We start from the raw sequence: 25,825 nt of genomic DNA on the forward strand, positions 1-25,825 counted from the left end.
GCCTGCTATTGCTGCCTGCTATTGCTACCTGCTATTGCTACCTACTATTGCTGCCTGCTATTGCTGCCTGCTATTGCTGCCTGCTATTGCTGCCTGCTATTGCTACCTACTATTGCTGCCTGCTATTGCTGCCTGCTATTGCTGCCTGCTATTGCTGCCTGCTATTGCTACCTACTATTGCTGCCTGCTATTGCTACCTACTATTGCTACCTACTATTGCTGCCTGCTATTGCTACCTACTATTGCTGCCTGCTATTGCTGCCTGCTATTGCTACCTACTATTGCTGCCTGCTATTGCTACCTACTATTGCTGCCTGCTATTGCTACCTGCTATTGCTGCCTGCTATAATAATTGCTGCCTGCTATTGCTACCTGCTATTGCTACCTGCTATTGCTGCCTGCTATTGCTGCCTGCTATTGCTACCTACTATTGCTGCCTGCTATAATAATTGCTGCCTACTATAATAATTGCTGCCTGCTATTGCTACCTACTATTGCTACCTACTATTGCTGCCTACTATTGCTGCCTGCTATTGCTGCCTGCTATTGCTGCCTGCTATTGCTACCTACTATTGCTGCCTGCTATTGCTGCCTGCTATTGCTGCCTGCTATTGCTGCCTGCTATTGCTACCTACTATTGCTGCCTGCTATTGCTGCCTGCTATTGCTGCCTGCTATTGCTGCCTGCTATTGCTACCTACTATTGCTGCCTGCTATTGCTACCTACTATTGCTACCTACTATTGCTGCCTGCTATTGCTACCTACTATTGCTGCCTGCTATTGCTGCCTGCTATTGCTGCCTGCTATTGCTACCTACTATTGCTGCCTGCTATTGCTACCTACTATTGCTGCCTGCTATTGCTACCTACTATTGCTGCCTGCTATTGCTACCTGCTATTGCTGCCTGCTATAATAATTGCTGCCTGCTATTGCTACCTACTATTGCTGCCTGCTATTGCTGCCTGCTATTGCTGCCTGCTATTGCTGCCTGCTATTGCTACCTACTATTGCTGCCTGCTATTGCTACCTACTATTGCTACCTACTATTGCTGCCTGCTATTGCTACCTACTATTGCTGCCTGCTATTGCTGCCTGCTATTGCTGCCTGCTATTGCTACCTACTATTGCTGCCTGCTATTGCTACCTACTATTGCTGCCTGCTATTGCTACCTGCTATTGCTGCCTGCTATAATAATTGCTGCCTGCTATTGCTGCCTGCTATTGCTACCTGCTATTGCTACCTACTATTGCTGCCTGCTATTGCTACCTGCTATTGCTGCCTACTATTGCTGCCTGCTATTGCTACCTACTATTGCTACCTACTATTGCTACCTGCTATTGCTACCTACTATTGCTGCCTGCTATTGCTGCTTGCTATTGCTGCCTACTATTGCTGCCTGCTATTGCTACCTACTATTGCTACCTACTATTGCTGCCTACTATTGCTGCCTGCTATTGCTGCCTGCTATTGCTACCTGCTATTGCTACCTACTATTGCTGCCTGCTATTGCTGCCTGCTATTGCTGCCTGCTATTGCTGCCTGCTATTGCTACCTACTATTGCTGCCTGCTATTGCTGCCTGCTATTGCTGCCTGCTATTGCTGCCTGCTATTGCTACCTACTATTGCTGCCTGCTATTGCTACCTACTATTGCTACCTACTATTGCTGCCTGCTATTGCTACCTACTATTGCTGCCTGCTATTGCTGCCTGCTATTGCTGCCTGCTATTGCTACCTACTATTGCTGCCTGCTATTGCTACCTACTATTGCTGCCTGCTATTGCTACCTGCTATTGCTGCCTGCTATAATAATTGCTGCCTGCTATTGCTACCTACTATTGCTGCCTGCTATTGCTGCCTGCTATTGCTGCCTGCTATTGCTGCCTGCTATTGCTACCTACTATTGCTGCCTGCTATTGCTACCTACTATTGCTACCTACTATTGCTACCTGCTATTGCTACCTACTATTGCTGCCTGCTATTGCTGCTTGCTATTGCTGCCTACTATTGCTGCCTGCTATTGCTACCTACTATTGCTACCTACTATTGCTGCCTACTATTGCTGCCTGCTATTGCTGCCTGCTATTGCTACCTGCTATTGCTACCTACTATTGCTGCCTGCTATTGCTGCCTGCTATTGCTGCCTGCTATTGCTGCCTGCTATTGCTACCTACTATTGCTGCCTGCTATTGCTACCTACTATTGCTGCCTGCTATTGCTACCTGCTATTGCTGCCTGCTATAATAATTGCTGCCTGCTATTGCTACCTACTATTGCTACCTACTATTGCTGCCTACTATTGCTGCCTGCTATTGCTGCCTGCTATTGCTACCTGCTATTGCTACCTACTATTGCTGCCTGCTATTGCTGCCTGCTATTGCTGCCTGCTATTGCTGCCTGCTATTGCTACCTACTATTGCTGCCTGCTATTGCTGCCTGCTATTGCTGCCTGCTATTGCTGCCTGCTATTGCTACCTACTATTGCTGCCTGCTATTGCTACCTACTATTGCTACCTACTATTGCTGCCTGCTATTGCTACCTGCTATTGCTACCTGCTATTGCTACCTACTATTGCTGCCTACTATTGCTGCCTGCTATTGCTGCCTGCTATTGCTGCCTACTATTGCTGCCTGCTATTGCTGCCTGCTATTGCTACCTACTATTGCTGCCTGCTATTGCTACCTGCTATTGCTGCCTGCTATAATAATTGCTGCCTGCTATTGCTACCTGCTATTGCTACCTGCTATTGCTGCCTGCTATTGCTACCTGCTATTGCTGCCTGCTATTGCTGCCTGCTATTGCTGCCTGCTATTGCTACCTACTATTGCTGCCTGCTATTGCTACCTACTATTGCTGCCTGCTATTGCTACCTGCTATTGCTGCCTGCTATAATAATTGCTGCCTGCTATTGCTACCTGCTATTGCTACCTGCTATTGCTGCCTGCTATTGCTACCTACTATTGCTGCCTGCTATAATAATTGCTGCCTACTATAATAATTGCTGCCTACTATTGCTGCCTACTATTGCTGCCTGCTATTGCTACCTGCTATTGCTGCCTACTATTGCTACCTGCTATTGCTGCCTGCTATTGCTGCCTGCTATTGCTACCTACTATTGCTGCCTGCTATTGCTACCTGCTATTGCTGCCTGCTATAATAATTGCTGCCTGCTATTGCTACCTGCTATTGCTACCTGCTATTGCTGCCTGCTATTGCTACCTACTATTGCTGCCTACTATTGCTGCCTACTATTGCTACCTGCTATTGCTACCTGCTATTGCTGCCTGCTATTGCTACCTACTATTGCTGCCTGCTATAATAATTGCTGCCTACTATAATAATTGCTGCCTACTATTGCTGCCTACTATTGCTGCCTGCTATTGCTACCTGCTATTGCTGCCTACTATTGCTGCCTGCTATTGCTGCCTGCTATTGCTGCCTGCTATTGCTGCCAGCTATTGCTACCTACTATTGCTACCTGCTATTGCTACCTACTATTGCTGCCTGCTATTGCTACCTACTATTGCTGCCTGCTATTGCTACCTGCTATTGCTGCCTGCTATAATAATTGCTGCCTGCTATTGCTACCTACTATTGCTGCCTGTTATTGCTACCTGCTATTGCTGCCTGCTATTGCTACCTGCTATTGCTACCTACTATTGCTGCCTGCTATTGCTGCCTGCTATTGCTGCCTACTATAATAATTGCTGCCTGCTATTGCTACCTACTATTGCTGCCTGTTATTGCTACCTGCTATTGCTGCCTGCTATTGCTACCTGCTATTGCTACCTGCTATTGCTACCTGCTATTGCTGCCTGCTATTGCTACCTGCTATTGCTACCTACTATTGCTGCTTGCTATTGCTGCCTGCTATTGCTGCCTGCTATTGCTGCCTGCTATTGCTGCCTACTATAATAATTGCTGCCTACTATTGCTGCCTGTTATTGCTACCTGCCATTGCTGCCTGCTATAATAATTGCTGCCTACTATAATAATTGCTGCCTACTATTGCTGCCTGTTATTGCTACCTGCTATTGCTACCTGCTATTGCTGCCTACTATAATAATTGCTGCCTACTATTGCTGCCTGTTATTGCTACCTGCTATTGCTGCCTGCTATTGCTGCCTGCTATTGCTGCCTGCTATTGCTACCTGCTATTGCTGCCTACTATAATAATTGCTGCCTACTATTGCTGCCTGTTATTGCTACCTGCTATTGCTGCCTGCTATTGCTGCCTACTATTGCTACCTGCTATTGCTGCCTACTATAATAATTGCTACCTACTATTGCTGCCTGCTATTGCTGCCTGCTATTGCTGCCTACTATAATAATTGCTACCTACTATTGCTGCCTGCTATTGCTACCTGCTATTGCTGCCTACTATAATAATTGCTGCCTACTATTGCTGCCTGTTATTGCTACCTGCCATTGCTGCCTTATGCTAGAAATAAAGCCTGAAAATATTGTCTTTGGTAAGTTATTCATGTGCTTCAGCAATATTAGAGAAGTTGTTGTGCATAAAAGTTTGAAACTTTTAAACAAGTTTTAAACAGTTAAAGTTCACCAAGTTTGAAACTTGTAGAATATAAAAATGACATTTTTACACTGAAATGCAGTCTGTGAAAAGACAACTCCTTTAGGTCAGTGTGATATACAACAAAATACAGTAGGCAACAACGAACTCGCAGTAGATGGCCTTGATGGCAAAATCTCAAGCTTAAACTGTGATTAGGCAAACAGTAACATCGCTGAATCAACTTCAAACCTCTACCAATTATATCATTATGAGCAGCAACCAGTCATAAGAAAACATCAACCAACCATACCACAATTATCAACCAATCATATCACTAAAAATATCCCCACTAAAGTCATTAGCCTATCACACCGCTAACACCATCAGCCAATCACACCACCAAAGCCCTCAGCCAATCACATGACTGGAGCTAATAACTAACCACACAAGTACAATAGCGGTCTATTTAGACCAGAAAGAGAGGGAGTAGCACTACCAACAATAATATTGACGAATACCTGAAATGAAATGAGCTTCGCTTGGTAGGGGTTGTTGATGATGAGTTTGTGCACATCCGAGCATATGAGCGTCTGTATCTCTCGTTGGTCACACAGAATACTCTCTCCTCGCTAAACGATGCACCAAATAACTCAACCAATAATGTAAATATATCAATAATATTATTTTAATAACAAAAATACTACAGCTAACAGTATAACCATCAAGCGAAGAGTAAACTTTCAGCACATGGTTTTAAATAGAATTATAAGGCATGATCTATTTTAATGTGATGCGGATGTGATATGGTTGACACTAGGAGAAAAGGGAGTGCCCACCTGTATATCTGGTAAGCAATGCTCAAGCATTATCTGAAGGGTTGCGCTCTCTTGAGCCGAGAGCAAACTGTAACATATTTCCTGTGACTCAGTAAGCGCAGTCGAGCCTCGATTTTGACAATGAATGTTGTAGTAGCGGTTGGAGGCCCGCGAGTACACCCCCACTAGATGCAACACAATGGTAAGTATATCCGGATTCCTATAACAACACATGGAAGTGCCAGCCAAGCAAGCATGACACACCGTATGACCTCAATTCATATCTAGCTAATATGTTTAACGCATTGCTTTACTTTAAAGTGCCTAAGCTTGGTCTAGCAACCTTAGAATCGATTATAATGATTAGATAGACATGTGCTGAGACCCATAGACAAAGGAGATGTTAATAACCTGTAGACATTATATAAAACAACTGGATTAGTTATCCACTTGAGATAGAAACAAAACAGTTTTATATAAGAACAAAAAATGTGACCAGGAAATACGGGCAATCATATGGAAGTACAGGGAGTCCTCGGGTTACAAAAGTCCCGATTTACGCTGTTTTGCAGTTACAAACGCTCATAAAAATATAAAGATGATATTAAACATAATTTCGCCCTATGTCTTTGCTTCAGAAAAAACGTAAACAACTGGGATCTACTTTTTAACACGATGCCGATGAATATGCTTTGTTATACCCTAGGACACTTATATTTCGCTAGTATTTAGTTTCGTGAGTAGCATACAGAGTAAAATTTCGCTGCAACTTAATTTTGCATCTCTGATGAGTGTGAAAATATAGTGATGTGAAAATAAATGCAGTGGAACAAACATAATTAGATTCCTCAGGTTCGGTTCACCGGTAAGAAATTTTTTTTCAATTTGGGACTAGTTTGTGATTGTGAACCGCAGGTAGAATCGTGTGGGTGAGATCGATAATGCAATTTGATCGATTGCTGCCATTTGTTTCTTGGCCTACCAATGAACAGAGCTATTTAATTTCGCGTTTTTGCTCGTTCGTTATGATAGTTTAGTTTCACTCATGAAATTTTCGCCAGAGGATGACTCCGCGAAAACGCGAAAATTAGATGAGGCGAATACATAAGTGTCCTAAGGGTAGTTGTGTCACTAAGTCTCAGTGATGCGCCATGTTGGTTGTGTATACTATCTTCCTGAAATTTACTTTAATTCATCTGGTAAAGAATTGTTTTTTTGAATAAAATGCTTGTTTATATTATTTGTTGCATTTTATTATAGTACAATAGCTTACAGTACATAATTATAGTTATTTATGTTCTGACTTACGCTAAAATTCAAGCTACAGTCGTCGAGGACCCCCTGTTTGGCAGTCATAAGGGTAGACTAGCTAAGAGGTAAGGCATGACATTGCAATTACACACCAGAAATAGAAATCATTACACTGACACTTTAGCAACTGACTAAACACGAGACATACTTGCATTCGTGGAGGCACTGGAGAACTAACAGTGGATCTATAATGAGTTGATCCTCGTTGAGGGATTGACTGTAGCCCCGTAATACATTCACAGTCTCTGGGTATAATCTGGAACAACAAGAGATTGTGTTTTACTAGACATGAGCATTCTGTAATTTAGTAACAACCTGGTATAGTTTGGGCTCTGAGAAATGGAGGATTTGTTCGACACAAAAGCAAGGTGCCTTATGAGTGCCATTTCTTTCCCACTCGCTTCTATATTGTATACTCTTTGTATTCCCTTGCTAGTATTACCACTTAGTCACAAGGACTGTAGATTTACAGTGCTAACAACACAAAAACTACTAACATAGCCAAGGATCATAAAACCATGTACGACCTTTATGGGACAAGAGCCTTCAGCCAGCGAATTACAGATTGAGTATTTTAACTTTTAGGCTCTATTTTCCCCTCATATATTTTATGCTATTGCTTGTAATCCTTTGAAATAACAAGCTTACATTAATTTGACCTGAAAGTGAAAGTCATAACTTATTCAGACTGAAATCCATGAACCATGTCAGAACAAATACCATGCAGCTTATACGCGGGACTGTATTGAATGTACATTGTATGTGAATAGGGAGCACATGCTAAAATGACAACATACAATTTTCTACCTGTTAGTAACAAAGTTAGATCAGAACATACGGTATATAAAAGATTTGCAGTCAGTGCGGTTTTTGGTTAAGTTTAGCTATGACAAAGCATTAACAAGTCTCAATTAGCTAACATTTAATAAGTTTTCATTTGACTTTAGTAAGATTCTTAATGATGCAAGTGTTTTTAATGGTAACAGCTAAACAGCTCACATGAACTATGTGCTTTGACCTCCGTCCTGTCAAACTATAAAACGAAAACTATGCTTTTTAAATTTGTTTATGATACATTATAGAGACAATTCTAGTAACGCCCATGTGTACAATTCCCATCTGGTATTATCACTGGCTGTGATATAAGATGACAATAAATTTATTTATTTAGTAAGCATTTGTTTCAGCAATGTCTATGTTCGTTGAAGCATAAAGTTGAGACGTATTATGCTTGCCAGAAAAACACGTATAAAAATTAGCTGCTGGAATATAATCGAATGTTCTGAGAGTTGATACTCACACCTATTAAGTCTTATAGAAAATGTCTAATACGATGAGAACTATGTAAAGACAAATCATTTGCAATATATGTATATAGTGCACCTCTCAGGGGCAATGCGGCTGTAAGCCAACCATGTCTCAGCAAGCACCATAGTCATGTGACGTGGTATCTGCTCCTTCGAAGAGGCATGCACGAGCCTCAAACTCTCCATGAGCACGGGCAGGGTGTTCTCTGATAGGCTCTCCGCTACCAGCCTTAGCTGAATGTACTGCTTATGGATAGGATCTAATTTCGAAAGCTCTTCTACAAAAAAATGCAAAGTCATTAAAATTCAAATACCGCAAAAAAGACTTCATGTGGTTGTTGCACCCATCGGATCCCAATTAAAGCTTTTGCTGCTTTCATATAGAAATTGTCTACTATTGTAAAGTGTAGTCAATTATAAGGAATTTCTGCTAAAACCTGCTAAATCTGGTAAGTGTAATGAACGAAAAAGGTAAACCACTAATTTGTTGCAAACTCGTATTTTGAAATTATGCTTTACAAAGATAGCCAATCCACATATATTAGGCAGGCACAGGCAAAACACTAACTCCCAGCATCACCTAGCATGGCGCGCATATACTACCTGTAATAGAATAATTCCTTGGAAGGCGACAAATTCAAACTGATAAATAGTTAGCACTTATCAAAGGCAACAACACATAACACTCTTTTCAAGTAGAATTCTTTTTTAGTATTTACTAAATTGCTCAGAAACAGAGATATGATGAACAATAGTTCCTGAGCTATCTATCTCATCTCAAATCTAACGCACCGTATCGTATGTATGTTATATAGCAACATAAGGCCCCATATTATGATTACTAGTACAATGGCAGTCTAGTGTGCACCGTATCGTATGTATGTTATATAGCAACATAAGGCCCCATATTATGATTACTAGTACAATGGCAGTCTAGTGCGCACCGTATCGTATGTATGTTATATAGCAACATAAGGCCCCATATTATGATTACTAGTACAATGGCAGTCTAGTGTGCACCGTATCGTATGTATGTTATATAGCAACATAAGGCCCCATATTATGATTACTAGTACAATGGCAGTCTAGTGCGCACCGTATCGTATGTATGTTATATAGCAACATAAGGCCCCATATTATGATTACTAGTACAATGGCAGTCTAGTGTGCACCGTATCGTATGTATGTTATATAGCAACATAAGGCCCCATATTATGATTACTAGTACAATGGCAGTCTAGTGCGCACCGTATCGTATGTATGTTATATAGCAACATAAGGCCCCATATTATGATTACTAGTACAATGGCAGTCTAGTGCGCACCGTATCGTATGTATGTTATATAGCAACATAAGGCCCCATATTATGATTACTAGTACAATGGCAGTCTAGTGCGCCGCAAGAGATCGTCAATCGTGTCAAAAAAAACAGAGAGAATAAATCTATGCACAATGATTCTAAAAGCCTGGAAGGTGAATGATTGAGGCGGGTGGTAGGGTACCGGGTGGCCAAGGTGAATGTCACTGGTTGGAATCCTATCTGACACAATCTTTTACCCGACCTGTAACTGTGACTTTAGACAGACACGGCTCATATTATGGTAGACTAGTACCCTGGCAGTCTGGTGTGCCATGAGAGATTGTCAGGTGTAATAACTATATGTACAATAATTCTGGTTTGCCAAGAGGCGGTGAAGTGGTACGGTTCAACGATGCAGTTGTTTGACGTGGTTGATCGGCGGGATGATCAAGTGCCTGCCTTCCGTGCTAAAAGTTGGAAATTCAAATCCTTTATAATACAATCGTTTTCCTAACCTCTAACCATTTTTTTGAATGGACGGTCTAAGTTCATCTATATATGTATAAATCTTAAAGTTTGTGTGTATCCATCGGTTTGTCCAGTTATAGCTATCAGAATTTAGAAACGCATTGTCCTTTTCATGCTGGATTTGATCTCGGAACTTTCCATTCGCCAGGCAAATATCTTATCATCTGAGCTACACGAGATGCATGGACTTCGGAGGCGATATATGTCGTTATGTGGGTGAGAATATGCATACCGCTTTGCGCGACGTATTACCGCTTTGCGTGATACCGCTTTGCGCGGCTCATTTTATGCTTACTCTCACAGCTCTTATTAGGCAATCACTCAAAGTACTGGCTTACTCAAATTAGTCATTGGCAATATGCCAGGCTAATGGCCGGCAACTACATTACCTGTCACTGTTTATAAGCTGATTTTCAATACCCGTGCAACACCGGACATTCCGCTAGTATTCTAATAAAGATGATTACTCAGAAATTGTTACCAATAGGAGTGGCACAAGTAAAAACAGAGACCAATGGTAGTGGCACATATAAAAATAGTGACCAATGGGGTGGCACAAGTAAAACAGTGACCAATGGGGTGACACAAGTAAAAATGGTGACCAATGGGAGTGGTACAAGTAACGAACAAGAAATTGGAATATTTCAGACCATTGTTGATGAGCTTTTGGAACTGTCGGACAAGCGGGTTTGGTCTCCTATGAATAGACTTATCTGGCAGCCACATATCTGCGCGACACATCTGAGGGATATTGGTGTAGAGCAGCCTAATAAAGAGAGCAAATGACATTAATTTATGAATGAGAGAAAAACATGGTTACAACTTCAGAACAACAATTGCAGTTCAAAAATCCAGTTTTAACAAACCAGAGAAACTGACTGACAGCCAGGGTTGACAACTCTAAATGGGTCAGACAACTCTAAATCGATTAAACAACTCTAAATATATCAGACAACTATAAATGGATCAGACAACTAAATGAATCAGAGAACTCTAAATGAATTAGACAACCCTAAATGGACCAGACAACTCTAAATGGACCAGACAACTTTAAACGGATCCCACAACTCTAAATGAATCGGACAACTCTAAGTGGATCAGGAATTTATGACTCACTTGACAAGAGAAGGGTAGAGAGAGCCACACTGGTGTCTGTATTCATATGCCTTGCTAACAAGTCGCTTAACAGGTATACTGGAGATAAGTGAATTACTGTATGACATCATTGGCCGTTTTTTTGAAGCCGGAACCACTAACACGCAAAAATAAGTGATTAAAGAGGGAAGCATGATTTGCCCCAAACTAGATAGACAGTACACAAGGTAATTCTCAAGGAATGCTTCGCAAATTCTTGCTAAAGCTACAATATAATGAAATGTGTGTATTTTAATATGAGAGTTTAGTCACTTTATCACTCCCACAACTTGTCTGACATCAGTTTCAGAAAACAACTAGAGGATAGGCAACTAGGACTAAAAGAACGAAAAAACCTACCAGGCTCAGAGTGCACGGCATCTTGATGACACAGGACATAGTAGAGAAAAACGAGTTGTGATATGAAATGTTCATCTTGGCTTAGCTGAAAATGCTCTCTGATTGTTTGTTCATCTAACTGGGGGTTGGCTGACCTGACATTGTGTTGTTGAGGAATGGTGCTCGCTATGTACAGGCTGACCATTTGAGGCACCATAGGATGCAGAGGCAGCGAGACCTGTTTCAGCTGCAGCAATAAATATGTCTAGTACATAACATAATTGTACAGATCTGCCTCAGCACAAAAAGCAACCATATCCAAAATTAGTCATGGTTATAGTAAAATGGAATAACCCGCGATCGGACAAACAGTGACATTCAGCTAAAGCTTGAGTTTTCTAAAGAATGCTAGCAAAGTTTGAGTGAGGAGTGGTGGTGGCCGTCTCTCATAACATGACAAATGATATGGGAACAAAGGCAAACTGGTACTTCTAATCTATGTATGATAAATTTATATAAAACAGGACAAACTTAGTCTCCAGATACTAGTAACCGAGTGAACATCCGACCTCGATTAATCTACCTGAGAAGTGATCCACTCAGCTATGGACACATTGTGCTTGGAGAAAGCTCTACTTTTTAGCAGCTGACACACACAGTGAATGGGCAGATAACCCTTCATGTTACCATTCAGGTCCTTTGTAACAGAGAGAAGGACTGTCAACTGTGAGATCACCTAGCAACAGATCAAACATACCATATCGTACCAATAGTTGACCTTAAGAGATATGAAATAAAAATTGCCAGTAAACTTTACTGCTGTCACGGTCATTGCAATGGCAAATGATAATCAATGTGACGTTTTCTAATTATTTATATAGCAATAGTCAAGGGATTTACAGCCGTAGGTCGTCTGACCCTTATTTTCAAGCAATAGCTGCTGTACCTTAAGTAGACACTATCACTCGCCTTCTAAATGTGTACAGACTTGTACAGTATCTGCATGTGTACAGACTTGTACAGTATGTGCACAATGTGTAACATTTCAATTCATAAAACAACTTTTATTACTCTTGCGCTATGAAAAACATTTCCTCAAATGAATCTCACCTGTTCCGTGAAGACTTCGTAAGTAATGATCTGTTTTAGGATGGTGTTAGATAGTTTGACTGCAGATGGCTGCAATATATGTCAATCATTACAAGCACTTTTCACAGTCATACCTTCATTATAAAACTGTTCCATTCATATAAACTGTAATTTAAACACAATTTTACTTTAGGATAAAGACAAATTATGTTATAGAAAAAAATGAATAGTGTAGACTGGCAAATAGCATCAACACAATCCTTCGTTTTTTCGTGACGTCATTTTATCGTTGTCGGCCATCTTTATAGACAATTTTATCGTTAAAAACATGAAGCTTTTGCAATGAATTTTTGAAAACGATGCTTTTGTTTACAATTTTTATTATAGTATCAAAACAACACCTAAAAGGACTATTGAATAAAAGAAAAGCGATCGTTTTCTACAAATATGGCGGCTTTTTCGTGAACGAGCACATGTGCAAACGACTTGATGACGTCAAAAAACGATGTATTGTCAACACTGCTTGTAAGACCAGAAACAAGAAACTGAAGTCACCATGAATGACATGTCAAACACTGCTAACAAAAAACTGACATTTGCCAGCAACAAATCTCTATAAAATCAACACAAAACCTAGTGTAAATAGTTAAAACACTTAAAACACTTGGGCATATGGCTGAAATAGCTTGGCCAGCTACATAGAAAATTACGTTTATTATTCTGGAATAATCAACTTTTGATGAGCACAAAATCTTTGGAAGCCGTAGGAATTAATGTCAGAGAGCTGAAATCTGCTCTAAAAGCAAATACAGTAGACGCTCCTATGACATATACCTCCTATAACATAAATTCCACATAATGTAAAAAATCATGTAAAATTTTTGATTTGTACTATGTAAAACACTATATATATAACGTAAAGTGTCCAATCAGTTTAAGTTTTCAAATTCGTTTTGAATAATGATAATCTTGTGGTTAGCCGTAAAACATCGCTTGTGAGACAAAAACGATATATGTATAGCATTATCTCTATTATACAGTATATACAAGGTCCATGACATTCTAGTTCGCCTGATAGATCGTCAGAAGTGTTGACAAAACAGAATAAGTAGCTGTTCAAAATTTCTTAAAGGTGTGGATGCGGGGATAGTGCGGGTGTTACAGTGTCAGTCTACCAATCTGAATGCCACGATTTGAAGTATTGTCAAAAAAAATCTTTTATCCCGCCCTTGACCTCCTTGAGCCAGATAGACGAAGGACAGGTACATACCGCTCTTATTATGGCGGAAATATATTTTTGCTTTACTTTATTGTAGACAATATTTGTTATTAAGTTCACTTTGCAGAATAGACCTTGCTGTCTAAAAAAATAAACAAACTATTGTAAATGGATGTCGAAAAACTTATTGTAAAATTACTGCAATCATGAACCATAAAATGAGTAAAAGTGATAAAAAAAGGAGAAAAGTTGTCAATGCAAACCAATAATACTACCGTAACAAATTACTACAATAAATAATACTCATCCAACAAATTAATAAGTTAGGTCTAGTTTGTTTTTTTTGTATGGTCAAAAAGGTGAGTTTGGAAATAACTTGGAACAGATTAGGCAATTTACCTCCATGTATTTTACTGTTCGTATAACATAAATTCCCTATAACGTAAAAGTTCCTGGAATGGATTATTTACGTTGTCGGAGCGTCTACCGTACGAAAGTTGAATGAAAATGGTGTCTGATGGTACAAAGAGAAGACAACTCCATAATTCAGTGCATTTTCACCACTACAACTAATAGTTTTATAATGTCAACAGTAAGCTTATTTAAAAAGTTGTTATCGGAAGGCTAATGAGCTGTAGGAAAAGCCTTACAGATTCGACCACTATACAAATCATCCACAGACTTGCTGATCTTCGGTAATTAATTTTTGCACCAGGTTGACTTAATGACGCTTTTTATCACCAGCTTGTGAGATATATATCTATACAAATCTTAAAGTTTGTATGTCTGTATGTCCTTTGGTATGTCCGGCTATAGCTATTAAATACTTAGAATTAAAATGTCGCATCGTGCTGGATGAACCCACAAATATTGCAACCGCAGGTGTGTAAATCCAATGTTCTAACTGCGAGTCCCTGAAGGCTCTTACCATTCATAGCTCTTACTATATACTGTATACACCCTTTCCCGATTTCACACCCTAAATGGCGTATTAATTAAAACTCTATGAACTCTATGAAACAAGATGCTTTTTTGTCCTCGCTGTACTTGTTTTCCGGAAAAACCATGTCAACAATAATTTCTCTCGAAATTAAATTTTGGCGATTGTATCTCAGTTCAGCGTCATTCATTATGGTAAAAACGGGTTCGCAAACAGATAAGGGATAAAATTTTGGTTAAAAGTTCACTAAAACGCATACAAAAGCTTCCCTCAAGTCTGTTTTAGTAAGCTAAATTTATATGAGTTAGATTCAGCGTTTATGTTAAGCGTCTGTCTTGAAGGTAAGAACTCTGCACGTAGTACATTGTAATGTTACATTTTCTTGCAGATCATAACCACAAAATGCGCTAAAGATTTTGTAGGTACCTATAGTTACTAAGGCTAACATATTGTTCTGCTACTATTTTTTAACGATGATGATTTTTACCAGGCAGTGATTGCATTAGATATTTACGATGAGTTTTGATACCACTCTATATGGCTATGCGATATTTTTGCCTTATGATTCCAACACTGAAACGAACTAAAATCATATAATCATATACCAAATAGTTTTTCATTGTAATCATAGCAAAACAGACTATATTTAGCCATTACTTGCTAATGATTTCACATTCAAATTTAAACACCTTTACAGTTTTATTTTTCCTCCTAATTTATTTCAACAAAACACTTCTTTCATGCATGAAATTTAGAAGTTACAGTTTGAAAAAGTTTGAAAGCCTTTAAGGTTGTTTTCTTTTTTTTCTAAATTCATTTGAACTGCACAAAAAAAACCTTTGTCATGATATGAAGTTTAAAAGTTGGAATGGTAAATGTTGTATATGTTAAGTAAAAATAGATTTTCTATCCAAACTTTTTTATTACCCAGGTAACGCCGGGCATTCAGCAAATATATATATATATATATTATTTTCTGTTAGGAATCCATGCTATAATGAGAGTAGGTCACTATAGGGTACTATGATAACTGTGATAACGTGGGTTAGGAATCCATGCTATAATGAGAGTAGGTCACTATAGGGTACTATGATAACTGAGATAACATGGGTAAAGTTCTGAGATGATAAACACTGTAGTGTAAAAAACTAAGCACGTATCTGAGGAAATTGCTGCGTCACGCATATGATAACCTTTTAAATATTTTTTAAAATATAATTGAGGCAGAGCGGCGGATGGCTGGTATTTTATTATTCATTTCATCCTTTACAAGGCATTTGATGACTCGGTGATCACCACTGATGTAACAACAACTGTCCTGCCACCATGACAACCAACAAAACTCAACAGCTTATTCATACCTTGATGTTAAGGTGAGCAGCTACCATATCCGATATTGTCGTAAGCTGGTTTCCATGGTAATATATGGCAATCAACAACAAGAACTGTCCCATGCTTGTGTCACTAGATCTAAGAAATTATATGAATTAGTCAGAGAGATACATGAGCGCTGTGCTTGTTTAAATAATATTAGCAACCAGCAATGAGAAACCATCGAATGTTTAGTCCTTGAATTCTTTGTTTGTTTCTCCATCAGCATCAAAGAGAAATATGAAGATCAGTAGTTACTAGAGTAGATAACTCGGTTGTCACTAGAGTAGATAACTCAGTTGTTACTAGAGTAGATAACTCGGTTGTTACTAGAGTAGATAACTCGGTGGTTACTAGAGTAGATAACTCGGTTGTTACTAAAGTAGATAACTCGGTTGTTACTAGAGTAGATAACTCAGTTGTTACTAAAGTAGATAACTCAGTTGTTACTAGAGTAGATAACTCAGTTGTTACTAGAGTAGATAACTCAGTTGTTACTAGAGTATATAACTCAGTTGTTACTAGAGTAGATAACTCAGTTGTTACTAGAGTAGATAACTCAGTTGTTACTAGAGTAGATAACTAAGTTGTTACTAGAGTATATAACTCAGTTGTCACTAGAGTAGATAACTCAGTTGTTACTAGAGTAGATAACTCAGTTGTTACTAAAGTATATAACTCAGTTGTCACTGGAGTAGATAACTCAGTTGTTACTAGAGTAGATAACTCGGTTGCTACTAGAGTAGATAATTCAGTTGTTACTAGAGTAGATAACTCAGTTGTTACTAGAGTAGATAACTCAGTTGTTACTAGAGTAGATAACTAAGTTGTTACTAGAGTAGATAACTCAGTTGTTACTAGAGTAGATAACTCAGTTGTTACTAAAGTAGATAACTCAGTTGTTACTAGAGTAGATAACTAAGTTGTTACTAGAGTAAATAACTCAGTTGTTACTAGAGTAGATAACTCAGTTGTTACTAGAGTAGATAACTCAGTTGTTACTAGAGTAGATAACTCAGTTGTTACTAGAGTAGATAACTCAGTTGTTACTAGAGTAGATAACTAAGTTGTTACTAGAGTAAATAACTCAGTTGTTACTAGAGTAAATAACTCAGTTGTCACTAGAGTAGATAACTCAGTTGTTACTAGAGTATATAACTCAGTTGTCACTAGAGTAGATAACTCGGTTGTTACTAGAGTAGATAAATCAGCTGTTACTAGACAAACTTATCACTTAGTATTTACTAGACAAGACAACTCAACTGTTACCAGCCTAAATATTACCGTTAGTATGAGATTAGATGGCCCAGCAATCAGTTCATGCACACAAATATCAACCTAGCACCTCATATGTCTGAACAGCAAATGACAATAAAATATGCTGTGTCATACAGCTATTCGAATTCAAGTGTCTACTTAACTTGACCAGCAAAGAAAAACAAGCAGATGTTCTAAGAGGTGAGGAACTTACTGAGTAAACAGTGTGGTGTTACGAGATAAGCTACGCAACCAAGAAGACAGCTGCGCTGAGTATGGAGCCATCTGATGGATGCTGGCTATCGTTAAGCAGAGTGCCAATATCATCAGCTGAGTGGCCTTCTCTGTGTTGAGAGGTAAAAAAGGAAATAGTCGAAAGATCTTTTCTAATTCAGCATCAGAGAATCTAAAAAACATTAGACTAGCAAATTTGCATATGTGAAAAGGCAATACATTTTCAACGTCTTAACCAAAGATGAATGATGACAAAGAAAGAATTGTATTCATAATAAATCGATGGCATACAGCAGCAGGTGTTTGTTGGCATATTGCAACTATCGTCACAATAATCTCCTCAAGAAAGATAAGGAAAGATATTCAGAGATTTGAAAGATTCTTGTTCACAAGAATCTTTTACCTCTAGGAAACTTAAAGGTTCACTTGCAGAATTACAATAGTATTATTCTCTTTTTCTTGTATAGCTATGCGTCATTTATAGTTCTTTAAGTAACTTGATATTTGTGAATCACTTTCAGACGTGTCCCATTATTCGCGGTTGTAGTGTCCCATCATTCGCATCTTCCAGGATAGCTGTTTGAGACATTCAATTAGATAAAGTCAAAGTCAATCAAGCCACCTGTATATGTGGTCAATGTTCTTTGAACGTTTTATGCTTTAAAACTCGGCCAACTCACAGAAGTTTTACAAAGTTGAATACAAGGCACAAAAAACCAATTTTTGTGATGACCTATCATTTGCGCATGTTGCAATTCATAACTTCAAAACTACTATTTTGAAGGCAGTAAACTTTATACGATCTGAAAGCCAAGGAAATACTGCATGAATGAATTCCAAAAATTTTATAATGGGGAAAAGATTTGTACGTGTAGTTGGCATCAAATAACTCTGAATGTCGCATCATTATTTATGGACACACCCATATATATCATTCTGATGCATTCTGCAGAATTCACATTACAGTTATTTGGTATTAAATGGTTCACCATGTCTTACTCTGCTGTGTTGTATGTGCAAAATATGTGGAAATGTGATTACAAGTTCTTAAAAGCTCAAAAACGAACAGTTAATAGCGGCCATCACGAAAACGCCGTAGATTGGAATCCCTTTCCAAAGCGGCTCAAATGGGACATAGCTGAACACGATGGCTTCTGTTTACACTTTCATGTAACCTCATTCGTCGAAATATTTTCACAAATATACTTCACGCATTCAATAAAACCATGTCTATTGTCTTTATGCGTCTATTTCATCATCATTGTAATGATGTCACTTTGAGCACTGATATCTTAAAACCTACCGTGAAAATTTGTTTAATTTTTTAACCTTAGCTCGAAAGAGTGCATATCATCCTCTAATAAACATGAGGAGCCTGTTGGTCACATGTGATAGTCGAAAAATGCTGCAGAAATTGTTCTCGCTATCTGGCAGGAAGTATGGGTCACATGATCAGATTACGACTAGATGATTAGACCAAACTGATGCGAAACTGTAAGTAGCAAGCATCTATACTGTATTTGATAAGGGCTTTTCGGTAGAACCCGAAGTGTTTGTCATAAACTAATGCTACGAAACGTTTTATATTGAGCCTTTTGTTGGCCTTTCATTTCAAGTGATAACATCACATGTCAAAACAATAACCACATCGAGTTAAGTACGTCGTCAAAATAAAGGGATTCCAAATTACGGCGTTTTCGTGATTGCTGCGGTTCACTGTTCGTTTTTTTAGCTTTTAAGAGCTTGCAATCACATTTCCACATACTTCGCACCTACAACACAGCAGAGTAAGACATGGTGAATCTTTTGATACCAAATAACTGTAATGTGAATTTTGTTGCAAGTCAACCTTTAAAGGAATTATCTCAAGCAAACCAAATAGGATGTGCAAGGTTGGAGTAAACAGCTCAAAGTTTACTGGATACTGTACTCATACATTCTAATGTAATACAATACTGCATGTTACAGAATCTCAAATAGGTAAACAGTTTCTTAGATTTGGCCCATGAGTGCCTGAAAACTTTGGAGATGAACCGGTGCAACTAGTAAAGCTGTCAGTGAATAGTGAACTCACTTGTAAACAACCATTTCTCTGAGGGTGCAGCACAATCTGATAAGAGTGCTTAGAGAATTTGCATTCTCATGGGACACCCCTGTCGTTATCAAATAGTCCAGTTCTCTGTCTATAGTCCTGCGGCACTGTGCCAACAGCGGAGACTCCTCGCCTGTAGTCTGAAAAAAAGGTTAAATGTTAATGAATTTTTGTAACGATATAACTAGTGAGTTGATACGACACAGAGGAGGAGACCTTAGACAACCTTTTTTAGCCCATTTTAGCAATTTCCAACCTCTTTGAGCCCAGTGACCCACTGGAACCCTCCACAATTGGCATAAACCTTTTCACCCACCAAAACATGCCAATTCACCTAAATAGTTCCCAACTTATTAATGTCTTCCCAAAATATCTCAACTAGGCCTCAACTCTGATCTCAATTAGGCCTCAAAGATCTTTGTGTTGATTAGCAGTAAACATAAAGGTGAATGTCTGGTTTGTACAGGCAGGTAGGTTGAGGTATTGCGTAAAGCCTCTAACTCAGCTTACGATAGTTTGTACAGGCAGGTAGGTTGAGGTATTGCGTAAAGCCTCTGTCTCAGCTTAAATTCTTAAAACCCTTGCAGGGTTCGGGTTACAAACCCTGCAAGGGTTTCTAACCCAAACCCGTTAGTTAGAAAAATTGGCTAGAGAGAAAAACTGTTTTGTTACATGGAGATTAAGCTTTGCAGAAGAGAAGATGAGGTCTTGAAGTGTACAACCGCATCAAGAATTCGATTAATTGCACTGTTTTTATACCTTGGAGAGCAACAAACTTTTCGCTACCCTTCGATGAGTGAAAACAAATTCTGCCAACTTGGCTACTGTGGTTTCTTCTCCATCTTGGTTCAAATAGATCCAAGCTAGAAGATGTGGCAACTTGTTGGCAGCAACCTGAAGTAGTTTTTAAAGATAGTTAAAACCAAGCTAGTTATAACCTGCTAGTTAAAACCTGCTAGTTAAAACCAAATAAACATGACGCATGTCAAAATAAATGAAATAGAGAGAAACATCAGCAAACAGAACACTCTTTTAACAAGGTTAGAAAATCTTTTAACAGCTTAGGCCTAAGCCAAGGCTAACCATGCAGGGTGCAGAATTTATACATACACAAGTTTTTGCAGCGAGCGTCGCAATGCTTGGCGAAAGATGACATATGTGTTTAATTACTGTAACCCTGGTCTGCCTCACATAGTCGGCCTGTATTTCATCATCACTTTTAATCAGATGGCAGCATACTACAACACCAGGCAGGCTACAACTGTAAACAGATAAGAACAGTGTACATCAGACACACTACAACAAAGATAGTACAACCAACAGACATACCATAACAAGGATAGTACAAATAACAAACACATTACAACAAAGATAGTACACACAGCAGATGTACTATGACAAAGATAGTTCAAACAAGAGGTACTACAAAAAAGAGACAGACTACAACAACGATAGTTCAAACTACGGGCACTCTAAAAAGCTATGTCGCGTTTATTTTTTGAGCTGGTATGTTACATCAGCTGGCAAATTACAGTGAAACATTTCATGACGATATCTATGAAAAGATATATGTAAGCGCTGCACTGATGGATATTATATAATATCATATACGCTATGACGATATATGCAGTCGAGTACAGAAAAATTTCCAAAAAGGTTTAATCTAAAATGCAAAGGCAGTTCGTTATAGATAACCTATGCCAGTTATGTATTACCCTGGGCTCTACAGGTTTCTGCATTTATGATACATACATGTACATGAAGCAATTACACACTCATATTTTAAGATTTGACTAATGACTAATTTAAGTGTAACACAATATACATTCGGCTATACAGTATTGTTTGACCTAAATATGACATATACCATAAATGCTCAACTCCGCAGCGTAAAGGATCATCTATGACTGAGATTTCATCGAACTGAACCAATGATAGATATCTGGTAGATAATTAGGCTGACCAAATCTCTTTGTCATGCGGCAAAACATTTTGCATACACTATTACAAATATCTTGCATTAGCAACTTTCTTTCCTTTGGTCATCATTTTTGCTTAATGGTGTGAAGCTAAAATATACTATGATGATATACGCACCAGGATGATACATATACTCCAGGTTGATATATGCCCTAGGGTATATAACCCAAGATGATATATACCCTAGCAAGATATATGTACCAGAATGATATATATACTCCAGGTTGATATATGCCCCACGATGATATATAACCTAAGATGATATATAGCCTAGCATGATATATGCACTAGAATGATATATATACATATATATACTCCAGGATGATATATATATATATACTCCAGAATGATATATACCCTAGGATGATACATGCATCAGAATGATATATATGGGCGTGTCCATAAATAATGATGCGACATTCAGAGTTATTTGATGCCAACTACACGTACAAATCTTTTCCCCATTATAAAATTTTTGGAATTCATTCATGCAGTATTTCCTTGGCTTTCAAATAGTATAAAGTTTACTGCCTTCAAAATAGTAGTTTTGAAGTTATGAATTGCAACATGCGCAAATGATAGGTCATCACAAAAATTGGTTTTTTGTGCCTTGTATTCAACTTTGTAAAACTTCTGTGAGTTGGCCGAGTTTTAAAGCATAAAACGTTCAAAGAACATTGACCACATATACAGGTGGCTTGATTGACTTTGACTTTATCTAATTGAATGTCTCAAACAGCTATCCTGGAAGATGCGAATGATGGGACACTACAACCGCGAATAATGGGACACGTCTGAAAGTGATTCACAAATATCAAGTTACTTAAAGAACTATGTCCACGTTTTTATTGTAACTATAAATGACGCATAGCTATACAAGAAAAAGAGAATAATACTATTGTTATTGATTATGCAATACATTGTAGTAACAATATATAGTAAATTATTAAAAATACATGTTTCTACTAAAACTATCAAGTAAAGGAAAAAATGCAGAATGTATTCACAAAGCAGTGTGTTTTACTGGTAAAAACATAGTAGAAAACTATTTGAAATATTACAAATGTTCTATTAAAATATACTGTTTCTGTTTATTTAGATTTGGACAGATCTTAAAAAGCTATGACACACCCATTTCACATCCTGGCTGACCCAACCATATGCAGCGTTACAAAGACCTGTTGGAACAAGATGGTGAATAAGCAGTGTGCCTTTCAAAGTTGTTATATTTTCCGATCGCTGGTTCAGATATTTTTTTTCTTCTAAAATTTCATCAGCTTTCACTAAAACAACTGCAACATTTGAGCTTTTACATGCTTGAGCAAAGCTCTCTGCATTGGTCACAACAGCTTTGCGTCCTAACACAGTGCGACGCACCAATCTTTTCAAACTACTTCCCAAACCATTCAAAATGCTCAAGTTCATGGGCTACCTTAAACCAGTGAAGATTAGCAAACATGAAACGGTTTTTGAACTGTGCCGCTGAGCCATCTGAAAATATGCAGACTGAAGTTATGCCTTGTTGTCAGATTTTATCATTGATATCAGCTTGTCAATGTACACATAAACTGAATATTTATTATGATTTAGGTAGTCACTGACATTACAAACGCTATATATTCATTCTACTTACAGTCCATGTGCAACAGGTAAATAATTTAATTTGGCTGTATGCCCAATGAGCAGCTTGTGTTTCATCCTGATTAAACGTTTGGTAGTTTTAACTAAAATCAGCTTGCCCAACTGCTTCATTTGGTCCCAATTTTCTTTTCAATATTTTATAATACGAGGCTTGCGCTTCTTTAATGTAACAGTGAGTCAGATAAGTGCTCCATTTTTTCACCAAACAATCGAAAAGCTCATTAACTGAACCTTCATGCTTTACCTTTTGAACCTTTTGTCAGCTGTTTCCTACTGAAACCAAACTACTGGCGTGTCCACATTGTCTATGACAACCAAATAGAAATCCTTTACTGACTTACAATCACTACACTGAGTATCAAGCATGTGCATACACTTTTTGTTAGTACAATCACAAACAATGGTATTGACTAACTCACGACCACTAGATGGTAAACGAAGGTTCTTAGTTGACACAGAAAAGCACATCAACATATTCTCATGTATTCAACACACACAAACATTATGAGGCATATCATCTAGAGGACATACTTGAGCAGGTATAAGATCTGCCAACATGGCTCTACCTATATGATTTGGTCATTGTACTCAACCTTGTAGAGCTCATGTGTCTCACTGATGTTATGGTAAAGATGGCGCTTCTGAACCATTTCTTCATTGACGCATCTACAATCTTTCAAACCTGGAGCTTGTCGGGATATATCTCCTCTTGAATAGAAAGTTTTAACTTTCTCAACGATGTCATTAGCAATTGGCTGCCTGCCACGTCTTTCATCAGTGTCTACTTCTTCAGCTAACTGCACTCCAACATGAAGGGGCAGCTTGCACACAGCTTGTCTAGATTTACGAGGACTGTTAGGTAGACCTTTCTGCAGTCTCTTCACAGCTTTACCTTCCGACTGTCTGTTTCTGAAAGCACCAGCTACAATAAAAGTTTTGCAAAAGATAAATGATGTACACATTTCAAAGTTGCAAACAAACGCTGCCAAATGTAAAATTGTACACATATATATAAATATATATATACAAATATATAAATTGTAGAAAAACGCCTGCAAAGAATGTAAAACCTACATACTATACAGAAGATAAATTTCAAATTAATGTATAATGGTGATTTAATAAATACATATAATGTATAAAGGTACTTACAATTGGGTAATTTCACAGTTAGCACTTTTTCTTTCCTCTTTGCTTACGTTTACGTTCTCTTTCGTATTTGCGTTTTTCTGCTATACCCTTGTCTGACATGTTTTATTTTTGCTTTCGGCGATATGTCTTTGAAGCTGCTACTTGTGCTGATAAAAATAATTTCTTAGTCTTGTCGTCAGCTTTCATTTTTGATTAATACTCTTTTGTTCGCTCATTATGAGTCTTGGTCATGTTGTTGCTGGGTAGACTTTACACTGAATACTGATATAGGTTGTTTCCAATTATAATTTATATTTGGTAATGTTAGTGAGTGTAGCTGCTTTCCAACAACTTTCTAAAAGCTAGTAGAAACACCTTTGAAGGTCTTTACTAAGAAAGTCCACTGGTCTAGACAAAAATTATAATCCTTCAACCTAAATTTTGATCCTTTTCTCAAATTTACCTTCACATCCACTAATAAGTAAAAACATTGAAGAACTAGATAACAATGGAATGCAATGCCTTCAACTCAAAGTATGGGGTGTCCCATCATTCACAATAGCTATCAAATATGACAACTGGTAAAAAGCTGTATTTTATGGTATATAAAGTGAATACTATTTCTACTTTACATATAAATTGTTTTTGGCTGTATTCACAAATTGAGCTGAGTATGTAAACATTAATATGTTTTTACGAATGATGGGACATCTCTACCAGTAGTTATAAAAACTACATTTTTATAACGCTTGCCCTACACTTTAAAATACATCATAGTGTTATTTTACATATTCACTTAAAAAACAATGTCTGAGTGATGTTCACAAGAGAAAGGATCGTTTTGACACCTTACTTTCCTGTTACGACACATTAAAGAAACTCAAAATTTTATAATTAATTGATGATTCAAATAACCTGGAAGTTCAATGGTGAATAGACGCAACAAAAATATTCATGTACAATATTGCTGTTATATCGTTGCAGTTTAGGGCTTTCTATATGGAAAACTTTCAAAATTATTCACCAAACATTAAGAATTTTTTTAGCTGAAACTTCATTTTTTTATGGATAAGCTCATATACTCTACTATGATATATACGCTACCATGATATAGGCACCATAATGATATATCTATATACATATTTCTCAAAGTATGTCGTCTGTCTTCTGTCGTCTGTTTTCAGTCGCCTGTCTGCATTCCGGCTATAGATCTTAAGTTCTTGATATTTATATTATGGATTTGAACTCACGGCAAATTCATCGACAAGTCTCTAATCCGGACACTTTACCACTGAGCTACAACGCCACAGTGGTCAGAGACGTTTTAATATAACGGATACACCATGTGCGTGTTAATTATTTTAGTCTTTCGCGTCATCGAGCTACGATGCTTCTGTTCAGAAATATTTTGGGACCTAAGTATTTGCAACGCGATGCTTATTCATCTCTTTTCGTTAGGGCTAATTTATTCGGCCCACGATATCGACAATAATTTATCTCGAACTTAAAATTTACGGATTTGGGTACTGATTATATACGTTATTAAAAGATATACGTTGCTGAGCTTGCCATGACGAGTTATCTGTATCCATTATACAGTATATCATGTATCCGTTAAAA

General features: G+C 38.0%; 1 protein-coding gene across 1 annotated transcript in view; it reads right to left on the bottom strand.

The window, feature by feature from the left end:
• LOC137401224 (integrator complex subunit 2-like) overlaps positions 1-25,825 on the bottom strand; it is a 40,133-nt gene that overhangs the window by 5,788 nt on the left and 8,520 nt on the right. Inside the window, exons 5-18 of the mRNA XM_068087629.1 lie at positions 20,564-20,691; positions 20,213-20,347; positions 19,436-19,593; positions 17,342-17,533; positions 15,861-15,969; positions 12,362-12,430; positions 11,835-11,987; positions 11,273-11,498; positions 10,895-11,030; positions 10,429-10,544; positions 8,027-8,228; positions 6,792-6,899; positions 5,354-5,552; positions 5,036-5,146 (exon numbers count right to left, since the gene is read on the bottom strand). Of these exons, the coding sequence (XP_067943730.1) occupies positions 5,036-5,146; positions 5,354-5,552; positions 6,792-6,899; positions 8,027-8,228; positions 10,429-10,544; positions 10,895-11,030; positions 11,273-11,498; positions 11,835-11,987; positions 12,362-12,430; positions 15,861-15,969; positions 17,342-17,533; positions 19,436-19,593; positions 20,213-20,347; positions 20,564-20,691 (2,042 nt within the window). The remainder of the gene's footprint in view (positions 1-5,035; positions 5,147-5,353; positions 5,553-6,791; positions 6,900-8,026; positions 8,229-10,428; positions 10,545-10,894; positions 11,031-11,272; positions 11,499-11,834; positions 11,988-12,361; positions 12,431-15,860; positions 15,970-17,341; positions 17,534-19,435; positions 19,594-20,212; positions 20,348-20,563; positions 20,692-25,825) is intronic.

Source organism: Watersipora subatra, chromosome 1, assembly GCF_963576615.1.
Source record: "Watersipora subatra chromosome 1, tzWatSuba1.1, whole genome shotgun sequence".
NCBI lineage: Eukaryota > Metazoa > Bryozoa > Gymnolaemata > Cheilostomatida > Watersiporidae > Watersipora > Watersipora subatra.